At 34.7% G+C, this 19,270-nt stretch overlaps 2 protein-coding genes across 8 annotated transcripts in view; one reads left to right on the top strand and one right to left on the bottom strand.

Annotated features, from left to right (window-relative positions):
• The window catches only part of SERINC1 (serine incorporator 1), a 31,046-nt gene extending 22,605 nt beyond the window's left edge, over positions 1–8,441 (top strand). The window contains exons 4-10 of the mRNA XM_006200109.4: positions 2,135–2,214; positions 2,444–2,581; positions 4,238–4,407; positions 4,515–4,605; positions 5,944–6,088; positions 6,193–6,423; positions 7,748–8,441. Of these exons, the coding sequence (XP_006200171.1) occupies positions 2,135–2,214; positions 2,444–2,581; positions 4,238–4,407; positions 4,515–4,605; positions 5,944–6,088; positions 6,193–6,423; positions 7,748–7,883 (991 nt within the window). The 3' untranslated portion in view covers positions 7,884–8,441. The remainder of the gene's footprint in view (positions 1–2,134; positions 2,215–2,443; positions 2,582–4,237; positions 4,408–4,514; positions 4,606–5,943; positions 6,089–6,192; positions 6,424–7,747) is intronic.
• Positions 8,442–13,992: 5,551 nt separating this feature from the next.
• Positions 13,993–19,270, bottom strand: part of HSF2 (heat shock transcription factor 2) — a 165,853-nt gene continuing 160,575 nt past the window's right edge. For 5 of the 7 annotated variants that reach the window (XM_072965811.1, XM_072965810.1, XM_072965808.1 and 2 more), the window contains 3 exons: positions 18,306–18,359; positions 15,449–15,533; positions 13,993–14,995 (listed from right to left, as the gene is read on the bottom strand). In XM_072965811.1, the coding sequence (XP_072821912.1) occupies positions 14,703–14,995; positions 15,449–15,533; positions 18,306–18,359 (432 nt within the window). In that variant the 3' untranslated portion in view covers positions 13,993–14,702. Of the gene's footprint in view, positions 14,996–15,448; positions 15,534–16,844; positions 16,931–18,305; positions 18,360–19,270 lie in introns of all 7 variants that reach the window. The other 2 variants (XR_012074976.1, XM_072965809.1) reach the window with 2 other exon arrangements.

Genomic DNA, 19,270 nt, shown 5'->3' with positions numbered 1-19,270 from the left:
CAGTCTATTAAAATCCTGTGTATTTCTTCAGTATCAGTTGTAATACCTCTTTCATTCCTGATTTTGAGTCTTCTCTCTTTTTCTTAGTCTAGCGTTTGTCAGTTTTATCTTTTTGAAATACCAGCTCTTAGTTTTGTTGATCTTCTCTGTTGGTTTTCTGGTATCTATTTCATTTACTTTTGCTCTAATGTTTGTTGTTTCCTTCTGTTTCCTAACTTGGGTTTAGTTCTTTTTTCTCATCCTTGAGGCATAAAGTTAGGTTGTTTATTTGAGATCTTTTCATTTTCTTACTATATGCAATTATGAAGTTCTTTGTGTGCACTATAAACTTCTTTTCAGAACTGCTTTTGCAGCATTGCATACATTTTATTTTTTAAAATTTCCATTTTTACTTACTTTGAGAATTCTTGATTCCCTTTTGAACTCTTTGGCCCCCCCCTTTTTTTTTCAGGAATGACTGTGTTTTCATTTCCATGTGCTTACAATTTTTCCAGCTTTCCTTTTGTTGATTTCTAGAATTTTTCTATTGTAGTTGGAAAAGAGATTTGGTATGATTTTGATCTTCTTAAATTTGCTTAAAGTTACTTTGTGTCCTGTCATCTGATCTATCCTGGAGAATGTTCTGTGTACACTTACAAAGAATGTGTATTCTGCAGCTGTTGGATGGAATAAATGTCTGTTCTGTAAATGTCTGTAGCTTCATTTGGTGTAAGGTACGTTTCAGGTCGAATGTTTCCTTGTTGATTTTCTGTCTGGATGATTTATCCATTGTTGACAAGTGCAGTGTTTAAGTCCACTGTCATTGTTGTATTGTTCATTTTTTCCTTCAGTTCTGTGTGTTTGCTTACATATTTAGGTACTCCATTGTTGGTTTTATATATCCAGTTGACACTTGAATAACTTAGGGATTAGAGGTATTGACCCCTCTGCACAGTTGAAAATCTGCACGTAATTTATAGATGCCCTCGATACACGCAGTGCCCTCATATGTGAGGTTCCTCCATGTCTGCGCTTCTGCATTCACAGTTTCAACCAACTGCAGATTATTTAGTACTTCAGTATTTACTATTTAAAAAACATATGTGGATCCACATAATTCAAACCCATATTATTCAGCGGTCAGTTGTATTTACAATTGTATCTGCTTGATGAATCGACCCCTTTATCATTATACAATAGCATTCTTTGTCTTGTTACCATTTTTGGCTTAATGTCTATTTTGTCTGGTAGAAGTATGCCGCGCTTACTTCCTTTTGATTTTCACTTGCATGGAATGTCTTTTACTATTCTTTACTTTGAACCATTTCTTAATCTGAAATGAGTATTGTGGGCATCATAGTTGGGTCTTGTTTTTTATTCATCCAGTCGCTGTACCTTTTGATTGGTAAATTCATTGCATTTACATTTAGAATAATTCTGATAGGTAAGGACTTACTAATGCCATCTTCATTCATTGTTTTCTGGTTTTGTATTTCCATTGGTTTTTTTTGTTAACGCCTGTTCAGATTAGTGATTTTCTTTGTAAATTGATGGTATGCTTCTCTATATTCTGTGAATCTGTTCTAGGTTTTTGCTTTGTGGTTACCATAAGGCTTACTTGAAACATCTTATAGATAAAACAGTCCATTTTAAGCTGATAGTAATAAGCTGACTGCATACTAAAGTTCTACCTATTTATTCCTCCTCTTTTATATTTTTGATCTCACAGTTTACCTCTTTATATTTGTATACCTATTAACCAATTATAGTAGTTATTATCTTTTTAATACTCTTTAACTTTTATGCTGTAGTTAAGTAGTTAACATACCATCCTATTAAAGAATTGTATTTTTCTAAATCTGTGTATTTACTTTGCCTGTGTGTTGTATGCTTTTGTATGTTTTCATGTCACAAATACAGTGTCTTTTCATTGCAACTTGAAGAATTCCTTTCACCATATTTTACAAGGCAGTTTTAGTGGGGGGTAAACTTCTTGGATATTGACTGGGAAAATCTTTATTTCTCCTTCATACCTGAAGGATAACTTTGCTGAAAGTTACTACAAACTGTGTAATAGTCACATAAAATGTAGCTATTCTTCAAGAATAGCTCTTTAAAGAGTTCATATATGAAACTGGTATTTCTTTTGTTTTAGATTCTGGTTCTTTAAATTTGCTGCAGCAATTGCAATTATTATTGGGGCTTTCTTCATTCCAGAAGGAACTTTTACAACTGGTAAGAAGTCTTTTTTTTTTTTTAATTGTGTGATGTTGATATTTTATAAGAAAATTGAAATAATTGTTGCCTGGCACTTAGCTATTTGTTTTGTCCTCCCCCCTCCCCTGCCTCTGTTGGCAAAATCAAGCATTTATGTAAAATTTTATTTTCCCTTTTGTGCATTCATTGTGAAAATGAAATAATAAAAAGTGAACCAGTCACTCATTTGTGGCTTTTTTCCTTTCAGTGTGGTTTTATGTAGGAATGGCAGGTGCCTTTTGCTTCATTCTCATACAGCTAGTCTTACTTATTGATTTTGCCCATTCATGGAATGAGTCATGGGTTGAAAAAATGGAAGAAGGAAACTCAAGATGTTGGTATGCAGGTAAGCTTTTTGTCTTACAGAACATCTTCAAGATAGTTGAACTTTGATAGTGAAAGCAGATAATGTATACTATGAGGAAATCATGATTTTTATGGTATAAATTTTCTGTGATGAGTTTATTTTAGTTTAACAATTTGTGAGTGGCATTATATCATCAACTTTGTAGAGAGAGCTTTTGGCATGCCAGCCAGGAACCAGGAGATAATCCAGAAGACCCTGACTGGCAACAGTAGAAATTCCAAAGCCTATTGCTGAATGTGTTTGTATTTTACAGCCTTATTTAACCTGCCTACAGCAGGTTGAAAGTAAAATATTAGAAGGACAAAGACTGCTAGAAATGAGCGAACAGTGGTACATTCCTGAACATCAGCAAGCAGGAAAAATAAAGCAGCTCTGAAACATTTTATATATAAGTGCAAAGGATGTCTTATGTGTAACAGTAACACCAAAGAAAATGATTATAGTAGTGTATGTGATGTTTATTTACAGTGATGAGCTTGAGCCCTATGGTTATACTCTAAGATAGGGATTGTCATTCAGATGCTTACAACAGGTGACAAAAATGAGGGAGGAGAACCAGGTTAAGTGCATTTTAAATCCGTGTGCAAATAGAAGAAACTGATGAATTAGAGAGCATGAAGATCCTTATCTAAAATACATAGCTACTGCTCAGTTCCATCCAGTAGTTGCCTTGTTTAAATGGGAACCCAGTATTGCTTAATTTTTCTGATTTTTTTTCAAAAGAAGCCATAAGTCTGGATTTTTATGTGAAATGATCTTGAGTTTTAGCTAAAATAATAATAATAATAAAAAAAAACCCAGAATGAATGCTAAATTCAGCATGTCTGCTAGCTTCATGTTTTCTCTTTCACAACTAGTGTGTAGTATTTGATCTCAGTGTTTAAAATAAAGAGTTTGGTATTCAAGAAGTAAGTTTTAGTCATTTGGAGCATCTACTTACGTAGATTATTTCATTTTTTAATGGTAAGTGTAATGCAGAAATTTGCTTTGTTCCATACTGTATCCCCAGGGCCTGGAACTTTGTAGGCATTCAGTAAGTGTATGTTGAGTGGCTCCACTGTCAGTGAGGCACATCTGCGTAAATACATGTATATTAGCACACATTTTGCACCCACTCTAAACTGTGTGTGATGAAGTTTACATAGAAGAAGCTTATGTTGTCTCACTAAATAATAATGACTTATTCTTGCATAATTTTTTTAAAGATTTTAGTTGATGAGGAAAAGCATCATTGTTTTGTGAGCTTAATAAAAATAATTCTTATGCCCTTGTTTACAACTAAACGATTATTGTTCTTTAAAAACCTTAAGTAATATTCACCTTCTAGTTATTTTTCTTAATTTTTAAAATAATGGCTAACATATGTGAATGTGTTTTAGAAACTCTGTACTATAAGTATTCCTACTAAGAAAAATCATGTTAATATGTTACTGTCCTTGAAAATACAATAGTGAGCTATGTGTACAGACTATAAAATTCTTGTGATAAAGTTCAGAATTAATATCGTTACTTACCTGTATAATGCTGACACAACATAAGTTGCTTAAAATGTATTTGTGAATAAAATTGTTTTTAAAATGCTTAATTCCTGATATTTGTAATAAAGCCTAATTGTCCAATGCATTTCTTTCACAGCTTTGTTATCAGCTACAGCTCTGAATTATCTGCTGTCTTTAGTCGCTGTTGTCCTATTTTTTGTTTACTATACTCATCCAGCCAGTTGTGCAGAAAATAAAGCATTCATCAGTGTCAACATGCTTCTCTGTCTTGGTGCTTCTGTAATGTCCATCCTGCCTAAAATCCAAGTAAGATCTTTATATCATTAGTTTTTATGAAGCTTCTAAGTTTTCCTGAATCTTGACTGACAACAGAATATTTTTCTGTGTTGTTTGATTTTTTTTTTTTTTTGAAGGAATCACAACCAAGATCTGGTTTGTTACAATCTTCAGTAATTACAGTCTACACAATGTATCTGACATGGTCTGCTATGACCAATGAACCAGGTATGTTTTGTTTGCTTGGATTTATTTCCTGCAGCTTTTCTTTTTGTCAAAGATAGTCATTTTGAGAATCAAACTCCTGGAGGGGAAGTAATACCATTTTCATCCTTGATGTGTTGCTGTGTTTTTTTCACTTAGTTTTGAAAGAACTAAAAAAAAAATTATATGAAAATTGTAAGAAATATAGCCAGTTTCTACAGTGCATGTGATAATGTGTGTAGAAAGAAATAATAGCTGTTAAAATGCTTGTTGATTGAATTGTAAACAGTATAGTTTTGTGGTTTTTTTCACTTATTAAAGTTTTCTTTCTGTCTGTGACTACCTTGCAGGTGAATATATTTTGTCTTTGTAATCATTTTATAAGCCAGTAACATTGCACTTCATGAAAGTAGACACCCATGTATGTCATTTGTGAGATTAGTGAGAATAATAACAAATTAGTGAGAATAATAACAGATTAGTGAGAAATTAATTGTAGTTGACTCTTGAACAACAAGAGTTTTTGAATTGCACAGGTCCATTTATACATGGATTTTTTTCAAAAATACGTACTACGGCATTACACATTCTGAATTTGGTTGAAGCCATGGATGTAGAACTGAAGATATGAAGGGCTAGATACAGAGGCCAACCATAAAGTTGTACATAAATTTTCCACTTGGTGGGGAGTTGGTGCCATAATCCCCTCGTTCAAGAGTCAACTGCATTATTTTTTGAAAATGAAGAAAATGGTCTCTTTTCCTCAAAGTAAAGAAAAATTATAAAATGTTTTCTGAATCTCATTTCATATAGTTTATGAATTTCATAGGTGCTTTTTCACTAGTTGGAGAAAGGTTTTTTTTTTTTTTTTAGTATATTAGAGAAGGCTTCCTTACTGTTTTTGTAAAATAAATGTGTAGAAAAAAATACTACTAAATTGCTCTAGGGATTGTCCTTACCTGAATGGCTTTTAGGTAAGAATCATTTTTCATTAATAAGGTGGCTATTGACATATCTGACTTTGTGGGAGGGAAAAAACATATCTGGGACACTTAAGTGAATACAAACCCCATTTTAATTCTTTCTTATAAGAGTTAAGAAGCTGAATAGGCATTAGGTCATTATGACTTATTTGGTCATTTTCACAGACTATTTGCTAAAATTCTAATAACTGGCTTTATGTGTACACTACTTTGCTTTATAGCAATGTATTTTGAAAAATTGATAAATTTCATAAGCTCACTATTGTTATCACAGTATATAGTAGAAAGACAGTGTTTTAGTTTAGAATATCTGAATTTTGTTCTTAATTAGTTTTTATACTATTCTAACATTTTAATTTGACCTTAACTTACATTGCAGAAACAGACTGCAACCCGAGTCTACTGAGCATAATTGGATACAATACAACAAGCACTATCCCAAAGGATGGGCAGTCTGTACAGTGGTGGCATGCTCAAGGGATTATTGGACTAATTCTCTTTTTATTGTGTGTATTTTATTCAAGGTAAGAAAAATTACGAATTTTATTTTTTAAGGAAGTCCTGCTATTCATTTATGCATCTTTTGTTTAAATGCCCTTTTTCCTTCTCTAAACTGTCATTCATGCAGCATCCGTACTTCGAACAATAGTCAGGTTAATAAACTGACTCTAACAAGTGATGAATCAACGTTAATAGAAGATGGTGGAGCTAGAAGTGATGGATCACTGGAGGATGGAGATGATGTTCACCGAGCTGTAGACAACGAAAGAGATGGTGTCACTTACAGTTACTCCTTCTTTCACTTTATGCTTTTCCTGGCTTCACTTTACATCATGATGACCCTTACCAACTGGTACAGGTACTTACATTTTATGAAACCTTTGCATGTGATAATACTGGTGGCTCTTCTGTAATTCTGTTGTAAAACATGTGTAGAGTGTATTTCAAAATTCACAACTAAATGAATAGTGAGATCAGTGTGAGAAGGTAGACTTTTACTTTGTTGCTTTAGTTATAGCAAACATTGAAAAACTTCTAAATCTTGCAGGAAGTTTTATGAAACACATTCTTAGGCAAATACATGTTGACAGTTGATCCAACAAATGTTTTCTTTTTAATACTGATTGTAACCAGTTCCTAACATAGTGTAGTAAAAGATACCTGTCTTTTTCTGTTTTGTTCAACTTTGTCATTAAAAGCTCTGAAGATTTCAGAATTGGGGTGCCTATACATTAATATAGATGGGTTCTTAGAACTCTTAAAAAAAAAACAAAACGAGCTCTTCAGAACTGTAATTTAGGCTTCTTAGAAGTCAACTTAAAACTAATAATCTTTTTTTGTTAAGAGGATGGTAGCAATTTATGTTTTTAAAAATTCTAATTTTGTCCAAAGGATTACTGAAAGATTTAAAATTTTCAGTTGAACTCTATGGTTTGGGCAGTTCTATTTTTAATAAAATTTAATGCATAATACCCTTGACAATTTGTAAGAAGACTTTGAATACCAGCAAAAGATGTAGAAAAAAGATTATTCTTTGCCTCATTTCTTTGAGAGCAGCCTTTACCAGCATTTATTATTGAGAAAATATATATTTAAAAATTTCTACACTGCAGCATATTAAGGTACAAGAACCCAAATAGCTCTCAGTAATTCACAGCTTTGGCTGTCAGGTAATAGTAAATGTTAAGACTTTTAAATCAAAAATATTTTTGGTACGTTTCATTAAAACAAGAATCAGCTACATTTGGGATGGATTTCCTTCCCAGTTTCTTAAATCTGAGAAGGTGGACGGGGTTCCCACGTATACATCTTGAACAAATTATATTCTTTACACACGTTAGGGTTGGTAGGTCTTTGTTGTAGCGTCTTATTTATCCAGAGGTCACACTCCGTTTCTCTGCTCTCTTGTAATTACTGAGCCAGAAATACATAAAGATTCTGAGTATTACGTAAAGGAGCTACTTTAGAGGGCTGTGTCCTTTACTCTGTGAAAGAAAGTTGATTGTTTGCTTTGTAGCTGTCAAAGTGGTATTGAAAGCAAGGCAACAGATGATTAGTCTGGCAACGATGTGTCTGTTACCACAAATTACATACAAAGAACACTTCTGAAGTAGTGAAGTTTAGTGACTTGATGACTGGTAATCCAACCTCTCTCCCCCCTTTTTGTTTTCCTTAAATTTTAGGTATGAACCTTCTCGGGAGATGAAAAGTCAGTGGACAGCTGTCTGGGTGAAAATCTCTTCTAGCTGGATCGGCATCGTGCTGTATGTTTGGACACTGGTAGCACCGCTTGTTCTTACAAACCGTGATTTTGACTGAATGGGACTTCTGGCATGAGGGTCTCGCTTTGATCATCACTTATTTGAAATTAACAGTATTCCCAGCTTTTGTAAAGTTGTGTATGTGTGTGTTTCCCATGTAACTTCTCCAGTATTCTGGCATGAGTTAGATTTTACTGCTTGCCGTTTTATCCGTTGTAGTCTTGCCGAGCGCACTGATGTGTGTATTAGACTGAACCACAGAGGGTTTTGTGAGTATGGTGGTTAAGAGAAGTGGACGTTGTTACGTTTATCTCCTGCTCTGTACCTGTAAAAATAAGAATAGAAACAACTGCTTAACAGTTTGATTTTTAATTGTTAGAACTTAAGCTGTTTTAGAAAATGATAGAAACGTACGGCTGCCTTTTGAAATATTTGATGCCTTGCCCAACAGGAGACTGCAAAGAATGTGGCTGTTCTAAAATTGTATAAACAAGTCACTTAAATGCCAATTTTCTGAAAAATCTTTTCAGGTTTTTCCCTTCATATGAAGATAAGGAACTTAATACAGGTATGGAGTGTTTGATTGACAACAGTGTATGTAGTTTATGATGGAGATTGAGACACAGTTTTCAAAGAAAGTCAGAGTATCTGCTGATGGTGGGTACTAAATTGAAGACCCAGTAGGTTGTAATGTTCCCTGGGTAGGGATGGCCTTCCATACCTACATAGTAACCTTCGTTTTTGTCATGATGAACACATGCAGATGTGTTTAGTGCATTCAGTGGAGGTGTTAGGAACTCTGAAGACTTCAGACAAAAGTTTAGAGAAGAATAATCATGCATTAGAAAGAGGTTGTTGAGAATCACTTTGAAAGTGTGTTTTGAAAATCAGAGTTGGTAAATTTTTGACAGGACAGGAAGAAACTGCAAAATAGGCTTCAGTAGATACTTAGACAAAATCTAGCCAGTCTTCTCATTTTAAAAATGAAGAAGCTGAAGCATAGGCTTAAACAGCTCAGCAGCAGCAAAGCTGGGAAATCCCAAGTCTATCAAAGTAACTAGCATTCTTTCTGGCATTAAAAAGTAATTTCTCTTCAAATATATGCATAATAGATTTTACACCTTGTGAGTGGTGGATGATTTATGTGGTGTGACTCGCTGGTGTCCAGCATGCCTTCTGCATATAGACTGAGGTCAGGGGAGTGATGGAGTGCTGTAGAGTAAACTCCTGCTTACAGTGCACTGTACAGTTCAAAATGCTTTTGTATTTGCTGCCATCTAATTGAAATATATAGGTTATTATAATCTTTCAACCTGAAAATCAAGCAGTATCACTGTTAACTTAGAAACTCTTAGTTGTCATTAGTATCTTGGTGAATATTAAAATGTACGTTTACTTTTAAGGTATTTATTATTGTAAATGAAATAAAACAATTCAGTTTAATTCTCCCAACTTTATTCTGTATTGATACTGTGTTCTGTGATTTTGAATGGCTGTGTCCTATCCTTAAATAAAAGAATTCAGAGAAAGTTTGTGGTGTATTAATTCTTTAGCAATTCAAATCTAGATGCTGTAATATTCAGACCTACTTTCTTCTTGTGTATAAAAGAACCTGGCAGTAGAGGGTTAACTGACCATTTTCTGTCCTCAAAAACTGAATTGTTTTAAAGGTGGTATTCACCCTTTTGGTCCTCTGAAGTAACCCCATGAAGTTGGATCTCAGGGTAATTAGTGATATTCTCCAAGAACCTTCAGGAGATGGACCAGTTAAGTTCGGAGATTTTTTTTTTTAATTGAAGTATAGTTGATTTACAATGTTGTGTTAGTTACAGGTGTACAGCAGAGTGATTCAGTTATATATATTCTTTTTCATATTCTTTTCCATTATAGGAATTATACTGAGTATACTTCACTGTGGTATATAGTAATAGTAGGTCCTTGTGTTTATTTTATATATAGTAGTGTGTATATGTTAATCTCAAACTTAATTTTGGAGAATATTTTTAATTCATTTGATAGAAAAAAAAAATCCCTGGAGGACACAGCAAGTGTAGGACATCTTAGTTGCCAATTGATGCTTCTTTGACACTTAAGATAGTGTATAAAGAAATCCCTTACTAAAAAAATACAATACAGTGCTCTATTCCGTCTGAGTTGTCAAGTTTCAGTCCTTTTTTTTTTTTTTTCCAATAATTCATTTGAAGTGGTCTGAGTTTCTTCAATGCCTATAAAACTCTTGGGTATTTACCCAGCGAAGTAAGTACTGTTTAAACAAAAACCTGTATGTGAATGTTCATAGCAGCTTTATATGTAGTAGCTTAAACTGGAAATAGCCCAGATGTGCTTAAACGTGTGAGACTTTAAAACACAGCGGTACGTCTGTATCATATAGCAGTACTACTTAACGGTAAAAAGGAGGGAACTGTTGGTATATGCAGCAACTTCAGTGGGTCTCCAGGGAGTTGTACTGGGTTAAAAAAACGGAGTCCCAAAAGGTCACAGAGATCATGCCATGTATATAATGGCATGGTTTCTGTCATCCTTGATGATCTCTGTCATCCTTTCTAATGCTACCATCCTTGCAGTGATAAAATTAATAAAATGGAGAACAGATTAGTGGTTGCCCAGAGTCAGGGGTGAAGGGAGAGATAACTTCTGTTTGGGTTCAATGTGTAGTTTTACAAGAAATTGCCACTCTGTTTCCAGAGTACCATTTCATAGTCACACGTTTGATGAATGAACAGTTCAGTTTCTTTGCATCTCACCAGCACTTGGTGTCACTATATTTTAGCCATTCTGATAGGAATGTTGTGAAAACTCACTGTGGCTTTAATTTACCTTCCCGAAATGGCTAATGATGAATAATATATTTTCATGTGCTTGTTTGCCATCTATATTCTCTTTAGTGAAGTCTCTTCGTTTCTTTTAGCCATTTGTTATCAGTTTATCAATTTTTTAAAAAGAACTCACACGTTCCAATCATCTATCTTGCTGTCCTGTGTTCAGCTTGTCACTATTTGGCCAATGTGCACCCTATCTAGTACTGTCCTGAGACAGCTCTGAAAGCATCTTTATTTTCTGGGCAAGATACTCCTCCATCCTTGATTTTTATGCTCTAAGATGCAAAGAGAACTTCCTTTCCTTTTTTAGTGGGCCTATTCTCTAGAGAAACAGAACCAACAGGATATATTTATATTATGTAGAATGACGTGTGGAGTTGGCTCACCAATTACACAGGCTAGTAAGTTGAAAATCATTGTGGGCTGACGAACAGGGACACAAAAGACTGATGTACGTAGGCAGTGATGCCATGGGCTCCTTGGGTTGTTCTTGAGACTGCGAGGGAGGTATTACAGAAGTTTGGGACTCCTAGAAGTGTTCCTTTTGAAAGTCCTAGTAAAGGTTAACATCAAGAGTGAGTAAACAGGTTGATAGCATGTACCTTTCATATGTGTTGAAAGTGGCACCTCACCTCCGTGATCTTCACCAAAACTCAAAATCCCAGTGTAATTACAGGAAGAAACATCAGGTAACCCCAAATTGAGGAACACTACAAAATATCAGGTGAGTATTCCTCAGAATTGTCAAGATCCAACTTACTTGTATTGTAGTCTGTTTGAAACCCGATTTCTTGAAATTTGACTTGTTTTATGGCCTAATACACAACCAGTTCTCAAAATATTTCATGTATGCTTCCTATTTCACATAGGTTCTGATTCATCAATGTAGCATTTTATATATGTTCATCATGAGTGTCATTTGGTCATCTTCCCAGTCCGCAGACCCTTTGTTCTCTCTTACTTCAGACTCTAAGCTGAGTATTCCATTCCTATGAAACACAGTGGTACACCCTGAAAGAATACTTAGCTCCGTCACGGGCTCTCCTACGGCCCTACTTACATCTCCCTGAAGCAAAGGAAACTAGGAGATAAGATGAAGAGGAGGGGTACCTGCTAAATTCCTCATACTATGGTATTTGTTTTCTGCATAGCACACAGAAACTCTCCAGTAAACACAAGCTGGAATATTTTTAAAGGAATCAGCTTCCAGATCTTCAATTTCCATGTACACATTTTCCTAAAGTCAATGTGCCTGTGATGCCCCCAGAACAAGGCATCTTCCCTCTTAACAATTTACTCTTTTCACACTTGACAAAACAAAGATACCTCTTACTCATTTTTTCCCCTCTCATTCATTCTTATTCAATCTTGTTACCAAGGCACTTTGGATAAAGCTGCTGAACACCCAGTAGAGACAGTTTTTAACTGTTGGTAAGAGAATGACCCTGGGTTAAAAAAATCCTTTGCAATTCAGGTGGTTTTTTTTGTTTGTTTTTTGGTTTTTGTGGTGGTGGTAGTAGGTTTTTTTTTTTTTTTAATTTCAATGAAAATGAATCAGGCCAATATAATTAAGTCACCGGCTAGAAAATGAGAGAAATTATAGTAATTCTGGCATATAATTATGAAGGACTTCAAAGAATGGAGTGACACTGCTGTAACGAAACTCTATTCTCATCTTTCGTATTGTAAGTTTCTTAGGACTTGATAAAAAAAATTGATGCTATTATACTGATACAAATTTTGGGAACGAAAACCCCCCCTAAGACCTGTTTATCTCTCTAAAAGATGTATTTCTGATTTAAAAAAAAACACCTTAATAACAGTTCATCAAAATTTGAACTATATTATATTAGTAAATACTTAAAAACTCCTCTTTAACAGATCAACCCTCAAAAATTCAGAGGCAGGACATAAGTTCACCCTTCACCTGAAGTCTAAAATGAATATCCAGGGCTGTTGGGTGGTTCTCCTCTAAGCAGTAATTCAGAAAGCTAAGTTTCTCCCTTCTTGAGTGTATAGTAGGAAGCCACATACTCCTCTGCATCAAGTTAGTAGAAGGGTAAAAAAGGTGAGGAAGGTTGCATGGCGGAGGTTGTCACAGACCAGACCTGGAAGTCCTGAACATCACTTCACCTGATTTATTAGAACTCGGTTACACAGCTTCCCTGTTTACAACAGTGGAAATAATCTAATTGCATGATAGGAAATGGTTCAGCCATCAGTCAGTCTCTGCCACATAAATTTATACTAGTTTGACCAACTGTGTATTAATAATTGGAGGTAAACTTTAATGCTTAGAATCTTAATGTTACAGGAAGCAATTTCAAATGTAGTTGCAAACATGTGTGAGTACTCGTCAGTGTATGACCTTCACACATAATAAAAGAATAAAGTTCTTCAGAGGAAGTAGAATGGATTATCAAAATCATTATGGTATTTAGAGTGTTTTAGATACACTTAAAAGCATGTTAACAGTTCTATTTTTTTAAAAAGGCATTATTAACAATATCCTAAAGTCCTCCCAACTACTTAAACTTAGGGTGAAAAATGTTAAAATCTCAACTTAGTACCAGGAGATAAAAGTTTTCAAAATTATTAAAATACTTCTAGAGCTCCAAAATATCCCCAAGGAGAAGAAACTTAATCATAGCTTGAATTAGTTCACCAGTATCCCAGCGTCAGAGCCAAATATTTTAGGATCTGCTAGGGAAGGGTTTCTTGTCCCTCTGTGCTAGGCTTTGAATTTTTTAGTAAGAGAAGTTTCAAGATACTGAGAGAATATAGCCAATAGGAAGGCCGTCTTCCTAATTCATCATCAAACAGCCCTATAAAATATTCATATATTAGCTGTATCGCTTCCTGCCCTCTGCTTGAAAGTGGAATTCTTCAAGTGATAGTGCCTGGCCTTGCATAAGTCTCTGTAATCTCTCTGAACAAATGTTCCAAAGGGAGGAAGTGATTTGACTATTTTTCTTATCTACTCTCAGGGCAAAAATTGTAGGCCATGGCGTCCAGTGATAATGTTCTTACCTCATTTGGGACAATGAGAGGCATACTTCTCTCAGTTCTTCATTAGAAACAGAACACAAGTCAGTTTAAGTTTTCAACCAAAAAACCCTCTAAAACACATTAAATTTGGAGGCACCATATTCCTTCCTCACTGCAATACACAGTCTGTCTTCTTAGAAAAGGCACAAAGGTCTTGGTATGACTCATCAAGAATAATGGACAAAAGTACAGTTTAAATCTGGGTATTTCCTATGAAAAGGAAAAACTGTCAAATGTGGATGTCACCTACAAAGAAGACATGTAACAGACACTAGTATGTAACATTCATTATATTTATTTTACTAAATAGTATGCTTCAAAAAAACACAAACCAGAAAACTTTTACTTAAAACTAGTCCAATGAAGTGGACAGGCTGACACCATCCCATCCCCTTCTTGTATGTGTACAGAGCTGGAACCGTATCAGAGAGCAAGCACTCAAGTACACTTTGCCTTTCGTGTTGAACATGAATGAACTTTTCTGAACCGAGAGACAAATGAAGTTTTACAAGATACAGGCACTTTATGTTCCCAGTTTTAAAAATAAGCTGAGTGAAAAATATTTAATAAAAGCAACTGGAACAGAGAAAGCTTTAGAAGTTCTACCATTAGTTATAAGTGACTTACACTCAATGCAAACAGACACAAACAAGTAAAACAAAAAGTTTAACTGGGGTTAATGAGCAAATATGTAAAAAATCCAATTTACTACAATTGGGGAAAATTGGCCATCTGAATCCAACTTAAAGATATACCAATAATGTGATTTAACACATCAAATCTTAGGTACCTACGTAGCTGAGTAACATCTGAAAGCTTTGCAAGAGTGTGGTTAGTGATAAAAGCAAAAGGTGCTTTTGATTCCACAGTATCTGATTAAACGAAACAAAGCAATTTACAAAAAAAAAAACAAGTACCAAATGATACTTTAAAATAAATAGTTCATCATTTTGATGAATATATACATGTAGAGTCCACTTCCTGGGGATTTAGCTATCTAAAAGTGGCATATCACTATCCAGAGGTGCAGGAGCGAGTTCACATAAATAAAACAGCGTGGCTTCACTAGCTTCAGCTTCAGTCAACGGCTCCAGGCGAACAAGCTTACTCTGGGTTGGTTCTGGGTCCAGGCTGCTATCCAGAAGCTCATCAACTTCTATGGGTTTGTCTACAGAGGACATAACTTCTGAAGAAGCTGTGCTCCCCTGCTCAACAGCAGAAGCAGGGTTCCCATCGAGGAATGCAAGAAGCGGAAAGGCAGTGTACTGGATAAGCTGCTTATCTATAATAAAGATTTGAAAAATGATCTTTTATCACCAGCTTATACAGAGTTCAACCTGAAGGTGGAAATAACAGAAGCAGATGTGCATGTGTGTAATCACTATCCTTGTATCACCAAACAAGAAATATTCTGTGTCAGGTAAATTTAAAAATGTACGAGTCAGAAAATGTAGTCTTTTATTCAATAGTCAAGAAATGACAGTTCTTTCAGTTCTCCTAAAATTAACAGGAAAAAAAACACATGACAAACTTGAAGAACTATTACCACACCAATTCCAATTTCCTTTATATGCTGGAACCTTGATACTTGATATGCTGTGCATAGAATTGAAACTAGTGCAATCTGTGTTCAACTGTGAAGCATGGCAAGACTTTCTTTGGCTAACAATAGTTTCTACATAGAAATCTTAATTAAAAAAACATCTATAGAAACTAATACTACATTTATACTTACCTGTTTTGGGTTTAGATTTTCTCCCTTCTTCTGAAACTGGCTGAACTACATTGCTTTTGGTAGTTTCTAATCCTTTATTCTCGGACTAAAAGAGAAAAAATAATATAAAAATACTTGTCTCATATTTTACATGTTCCTGAAAATTGCAAAAAATTAAAAACTGGTACAGTATACGAATATTGATATGTTATCTGAAATACATGGGAAGAGGGTGTGTCAGGAAAGGTGAACTAGAGAAAGAGATCTGAGTAGAGGTCACAAGACTGGCTAAGAAAACTATTGCTGTCATCAAGAGGATGAAACAAAGAACTAGTTGAACTAGGAAGACTGTAAGTAAAAGAGGAAGGAGCACTTCAGCAGTAAAACAGACAGAATTTGTCAAGGGTAGAAGATGGGAATGAATCAAATATGGCTGGTTTCAAACTACTAATTAAGAGATAATTCTTTAAACAATTAAACTCATTTTAAACAGTTTTGACTAAAAATCTATTACACGTTTCTTTTCACTCACAAACAGTATCTAGCGTATGTGAACATATTTACAGTAGCTCAGAATGAAATGACAACCTTAAAGCTATGTATCCCTAACTGCCCCCCCCCCAAAAACACTACTATGTATCTCTATATTTGGAAGCCTCAAAGCTGAGGTGGTGTTTCTTCATTTCCTTTTTGTGGCTCTTTCAGTTCTTTTCTGTCATTTAAATTGCTTCTTTCAACCACTGTCTTCTCTCCTTACATCTCATTGTAAGGGGATTAAATCTTTAATGCTAAGTTCTTCAGTGCTCTTTTCAATGATGTTCAAACTGAGGTGCTGAGGTTCACAATTTTTCCTGAACAGCTGTAAGTTCCACATATCTGCATGCTTGTTAAGTTTACATGGTGTAAACAAACATACTAATTCCTATAATTCCCCTGATTCATCATAAAACAAAGCAATACAACCTCCAGGATTCATAGATAATAATGTCCCCAAGATATAATAAAAACGACTTAAGTTTTCCCCAAAATTTACATAAAAATATCATTTAGCATTCACAATAAATAAACATTAATGCAATAATACCTTCTTTATTTTTCTACTTCCTAAAATAGGTACTGGATGCCACTGTTGTTTTCCCAAAGCGTATGAGAATCAGGATAACAAATGGGTTTCACCTCCCATGCAAATTTTTACTCATTAGTAGTGGCCACTTAGATTACTATACTGAGGAGTATAAGGCATCCTGATTCATTAGGAAAGAGTACTGAAATCCATGTCATATAATACCCGTCATGAGCAATGGAATGACATTTGATGTGCCAATTATTTGAAAACTATCTGGATTCTAGAACTATGATAAAAACTCACTCTCAATTTTAATTTTTCTGTAGTATTGTGGAGCAATATGCAACTTACTGCTTAATTGCTATTTCTGAAGGCTGTTTTAAGGTTCTGGTTTTGGGAATAAGAGGATGATCCAAGAATAAAGAATGACTCACTGTCTAGCAATAAACAAACAGTAGAAAACATTCACTAAATGAACACATGATGTGGGTTCATTCAACCTCAAGTAACATTCAATAATATCACGTGTACTGAAACACAGTGCTGCCATGGTCCACAGATTCTTATACTGCACATCTAGGCAAACCGTGGTCCATGTGCCAAATTCAGCATGCTGCCTGTTTCTGTCAGTAAGGTTTTCCTGATGCACAGCCACACTCGTTCTTTGTACTGTCTACGGCTGCTTCTGCACTACAACTGCAGAGTTGAGTAGCTGTGACAGGGAACAACTGGCCCTGAAAAACCAAAAATATCTACTACCTAGTCTTCACAGAAAAAGCATGCCAACCCCTGATATAAATCATCGAAATACTAAATGTATAATCAACCTTCTAGATCAAAAATTCACAAATTCTTTCAACTTTAAGTTACCCAGGCTTAACTTTGAAAATGTAGAAAATCTGGTTAGGTCCTCAACACATGGCAATAGTTAGAAAAATTCCACATCCTCACTCTAATGAGTCATACTAATTGATATGTATTCGTTTTCAACTACAAAGAACAAGAATAAAAATTAAATTTGACTCCACTAATCTAGAACTTACACAAATTTCAGAGGACCCGATTTACCTTTGTACTCAATGAAAAAAAGGGATTACTGAACAATATGGTGTAAATATACAAAACAAATGAAGTATATACCTATTCAAGGCAGTAAGCTATATAAAATAATAAAATGATTTTAATGTCTGCTCTAACAACTTCAAATTATTCTTATTTATTAAAAACAAGTTCTAAAGAATTTGTCAACACTTGCTAATCCCAATTGTAGTTCCTATATGTTTAAGAAAATAACAAAACCATTACTTAAAAAAGGAGTCCAAAATCCATATGTCACTATTTCAACTCACTTTACCTACAAATAGTATTAATCCCTGAGCTTTTATTGTATACTAATAAAATGAAGGAACTTATTTAAATATGGGTACCAGTAAGTTTTCAATAAAAAATGCTGAGAAATTGTTTATAGAAGAAGAACGTAAAATGAAGACATAAAACATGAAGAAACCATATTTTAATAATTTTTCAGTGATTATCACTGAACATGCCATAGTCAGGTGATCTCCCAGCTGAGGGCTGATTTCACACTGGTAGTATTATAGCACAAGGGACAGAAGAATTGGGCAATCATTCACCCCATTACCAAAAGCTAATTTTTCATCTAGAATTTTACTATCTTGATCACATATATTAGGTAATAAGACTATAAAATGCTTTTTGTAACTGGAAGTGATATTTATCGCTCTCTACTTACTAGGACTTTTTTCAAATTCTTACAGCTATGGGTCCTGAGCAACATGAATTAAAACTTACTTTTGTATTATTGATGTAATCTGTGGGATTCATCTGCACAGAACTAGTGAAAAGCTGAAAGACCAAACAAGAAAGATGATAAGTTTTAAAAATATTTTTAAAAAATTAACTGCGTGTTCAAAATTTTTATACAGCCATGTTGGGTGAAGAGATGTAGCTCCTGCACTAGAAGTTTCCATACAGTAAAACAAGTTTGGAAGAGAAAAGCAGGAAAGCAGAAAGAAAAACAAACAAAAGCAGAGCAAGCTAGCCCATGCATCAGATGTTGTAAGAATTTCTATTCAATAAAATAGTGGGGTAAATTACTTGAGACAAATGGTGGTTTTCCCCACCTCTCCTCTCCTTCATTTCCTTTATTTTTTTTCCTCCATAAATGCCTTTGGCCTTAAATGGCACCCAGGGCTGAGTTCCTTGCCCTGACACTGAGCCTTCACTGACTACCTGCTAAATTATGTGATAAATTTATAGAATCTGCTCTATGACAGTGGCCCCTAAATTATACCTCAAGTAGAGCCCTCAGACCAAATGGCATAATTCCATGTTGGTTCCTTTCACCTCACCTAGCAAGGGAAGCTATAAATGTTAAGACCACTGCTTACTACACTCCTCAGACCAACCAGTTTACATATATAACTTCTGTTTACATCATAAGCTTCAAAGTCATCCATTCCACAGGGATTTACTGAGAATCTAAGAAATAATTGACATCATGAAGAATACAAAGTGAAGACACTATTTCTGCTCTCCAGGAGCTTACAATCTAAAAGACAAGATAAGAGAACAACCTCAAATAGCAATGTAAGATTGATACAATCCAGCATTATAATAATGAGACTGGGGGGTGCTCAAAAGTACTAAGGAGTTAAGAGAAAGAAGAACACAGACACAGACCGGCAGACACAGGATGAAACAAAAAGTCTTGATAAAGCTATGTGCCATGTATCAGTTCCTGGAAAATGGTTAGG

The sequence above is a fragment of the Vicugna pacos genome, chromosome 8 (assembly GCF_048564905.1).
Source record: "Vicugna pacos chromosome 8, VicPac4, whole genome shotgun sequence".
Lineage (NCBI taxonomy): Eukaryota > Metazoa > Chordata > Mammalia > Artiodactyla > Camelidae > Vicugna > Vicugna pacos.
The sequence above is the reverse complement of the archived record's forward strand: the minus strand, read 5'-3'. Positions and strand labels throughout refer to the sequence as shown.